This window comes from Oryx dammah, unplaced genomic scaffold, assembly GCF_014754425.2.
Source record: "Oryx dammah isolate SB20612 unplaced genomic scaffold, SCBI_Odam_1.1 HiC_scaffold_3, whole genome shotgun sequence".
In the NCBI taxonomy this organism is placed as follows: Eukaryota; Metazoa; Chordata; class Mammalia; order Artiodactyla; family Bovidae; genus Oryx; species Oryx dammah.
In genome coordinates, this window is record NW_024070187.1 from 88394731 (window position 1) to 88397784 (window position 3054).

General features: G+C 35.0%; 1 protein-coding gene across 2 annotated transcripts in view; it reads left to right on the forward strand.

The window, feature by feature from the left end:
• Positions 1–2280, forward strand: part of AREG (amphiregulin) — a 9759-nt gene extending 7479 nt beyond the window's left edge. Inside the window, exons 5-6 of one of the 2 annotated variants that reach the window (XM_040237071.1) lie at positions 82–181; positions 2013–2280. In XM_040237071.1, the coding sequence (XP_040093005.1) occupies positions 82–175 (94 nt within the window). In that variant the 3' untranslated portion in view covers positions 176–181; positions 2013–2280. Of the gene's footprint in view, positions 1–81; positions 194–2012 lie in introns of both variants that reach the window. The other variant, XM_040237073.1, reaches the window with a different exon arrangement.
• The last annotated feature ends 774 nt before the right edge of the window (positions 2281–3054 follow it).

The window sequence follows — 3054 nt, forward strand, 5'->3', positions numbered from 1 at the left end:
AATTCCTTGTGCTCATGAAACCCCAGTCAATGTATAAATGAATAGAACTTTGATGACCGTAGAATATCTTGTTCTCTGAAGGCTTCGAAGACGATACCTCAGGGGATATGAAGGTGTCGCTGAAGAACGAAAGAAACTTCGACAAGAAAATGGAAATGTACATGCCGTAGCATAACTGAAGGTATTATTGCAGGTTGGAGTTTTAAAAGATATCTTAAATAACATTTTACAATTTAAAAAACATAACGTCTATTGTCTGAAGAAAAATGAGGAAAGCAAGTTTTCTTAATGGTACACTATGAACATTGGCTACACAAAAGTGTTATTCTTTCAGCTTGCGTTGCAGTTCTATATTGAGAATGGACCATGTCCTTACTATTCTAAGGGATAGAAAAATGAAGGAGACACAAATTCTGTTCTCAAAGAGCTTAGTGTTTTGAAGATAGAAAAAAATGCAAGAAACGAGACTATCAGGGGGAGTAAAATATATGTCATAAAAAAGGAGCTAATGGAATATGAGGAGTTTCCAGTGAAGGAGGGATAGAATCCAGTGGGCTGCATTTAGGGAGCAGAAAAAGATGCAATAGAGGATGGCATTGGAAGTGAGCCTCAAAGAACTGATGAGACTGGGACAAGTGATTATAAGTGGAAAGGAAGATCAATCGTGTGAGCTGGGCTAGATTATTTTAGAAAGGTTTGAAAGATGACCTAGATCAAATGGTGTTGGAGAAGATGAGGTTGAACTGATAGGCTGAGCTCACATGGTGGAGAGCCAACATCAGGGCACCTGTACTACAAATGTGAGGAAGTTCCTTGCACAGAAAAGAAGTAGGAATGGAGAGGGGCTCACGCTTGAGAGGAAACTTGGTTAGTGTACAGACTGTAGTTCCTATTTTTTTTTTTTTAATTTTTGTAAAGAGAGAGAGCTGAACATGTTGTATGGAGAAAGTATGGAGAGGGATATTTCGTTGATAACTAAAGTCAACAGCTGATGAAACAGACTTCCACAGGAAGGGGGAGGCAAGGAGATCAAGGACACTCTTAACATCAGTCGAAAGAAGGAACTCCATTTCCTCAGACATTTTGGAAACATCCTCAAGTTATTGGGTTGGCCAAAAAGTATGTTAGGATTTTTCCTTATAATCTTACAGAAAAACTCGAATGCACTTTTTGGCCAGCCCAATATTATTTTTTGCCTTCAATTGCTTTAAGAATTACTTGAGATACTTGCTAAATATGCATATTTCTAAGCCAAATCCTAAATCTACTAAATATGCAGTTCTATTTTTTATTAACATTCCAGATGCTTGGAGAACACTAGCTTTAGCATTGGTTAAGTACAGGCATTGTGTTCTGAGCCTACTACAGAATTAGCTCAGTAAGTCATGAAATAGATAATTATCTATGCCGATGCTATACTCAATACTTACTCATCAAAAGTTATTAATGAATTGGCTTAATGTTCTGAAGCTAAAGTCACCAGCATGAATGAGTTTATTTTTGGTTGTTTAGTGCAATTGAAATTTCTCAAAGGAGGTCTGGAATGACTTTAGGAAAAGGAATATGCTGTGTTGGCACATTGTGGCTGCCTATTAACTGGTAGCTACTATTATTATGCCCTTGGTACTAATTATCCTAAATTAACTGTATATCATAAATATACTGAGCCACTTAATCTTTGTTTTTAATTATGTCCGCTTCATAGATTTGGTTAGGAAAACTATTTCTCATCACTATTCTCAGTGCTGTAATTTTAATAAACAGAATTTGATGAAACAGGTTTGAACACACAGTCTTCTACCCAAGTATGCATATAACTGAAGCAGATGTGAAAGACAGATTCAAGTCAGAAGGGCTAGTTTGTCTCTGAAAAGCTTTTAGCACTTTCCACAAGACATCCTGGGGGGAAAAAAAGATTGGCAGAAATTCTGATTGATGATTATTCTTTGACCTTATCTCAAAGCTATGTTGGAATTGGGCTGTCTCTAACAGTTCGATTTATTTTCCAACAGGGTATCAGATCGGAATCACTGCCAAGTCACAGCTGCAAGTGATACATGGGTTCTTCTTTTCAGCGAATCCTAAGAAAACAGAACCTTTTTGTTCTGATGGTTTTAAACTTTCAATTGTTACTTTTTAATGCTAAGTCTTATTTCTGTACATAAAGATGCATGGAGATAAAAACTATTTTTTCAAGTTGTAAATAATTTATTTAATATTTAATGGAAGTATATTTATTTTACAGTTCATTAAACTTTTTTTTTAACCAAACAGATTGAGAGTTTGAATGTGACTTTTGAGATTGTAAGACTTTAGGGTATTTGTCTAACATTTAAATGATCATTTTAAAAGGAGTTCCTCCCCCCCCCTTTTTTTTTATTATTTTGATGTTTATTTTCAAAACTTAACTGTTTTTTTTAAAAGTATTCTTAATGGGAAAATTATTAACTTGAGTCACTTAGTCCTCTCACAGATACTGATGTCCCAAACTGCTCTTTCTTATTCCACATAGAACTTCCAAGTCCAATAAATTATAAAAGCTTCTAAAATCAACATGTGGCATAGCTTCTCTGGTACAGTAGACATAGATATTATAAAAGAGAGAAAATTTATTGCCCATCATTATCATCACCATAAACAAGAAAGGAATAAGGTTTGAACATGGCCTTTTGCATGAACCAGGAAGTATTTAGATTTGAGACTTCTTTCCCTAATATCATGACATAAATGTATAAAGCATTTAAAACCCACTCTTCTTTTTCTCCACTTGCTACTCTTTTCTTACATTATTTTAAACAAATACATGTGTGTTTCTGGTGAATGTTCTTTCAAAAGCATTAAGGTTGTGGAATGATTCACAGTCATCCCTGGCTGGTCAACTAAGTGACCTGGGTGAAAAACAAAATAACCTTTCTGTTGTACAGGATATATTTTGAGAATATTCACCAGTAATAAGAATATTCCCAGCAATCATCTCATGGAATTTTATGGATGAAAGGTGCCTCAAATATCAACACTTCCATCTGTCTCTAACATGCATGTGGTTGCTCAGTC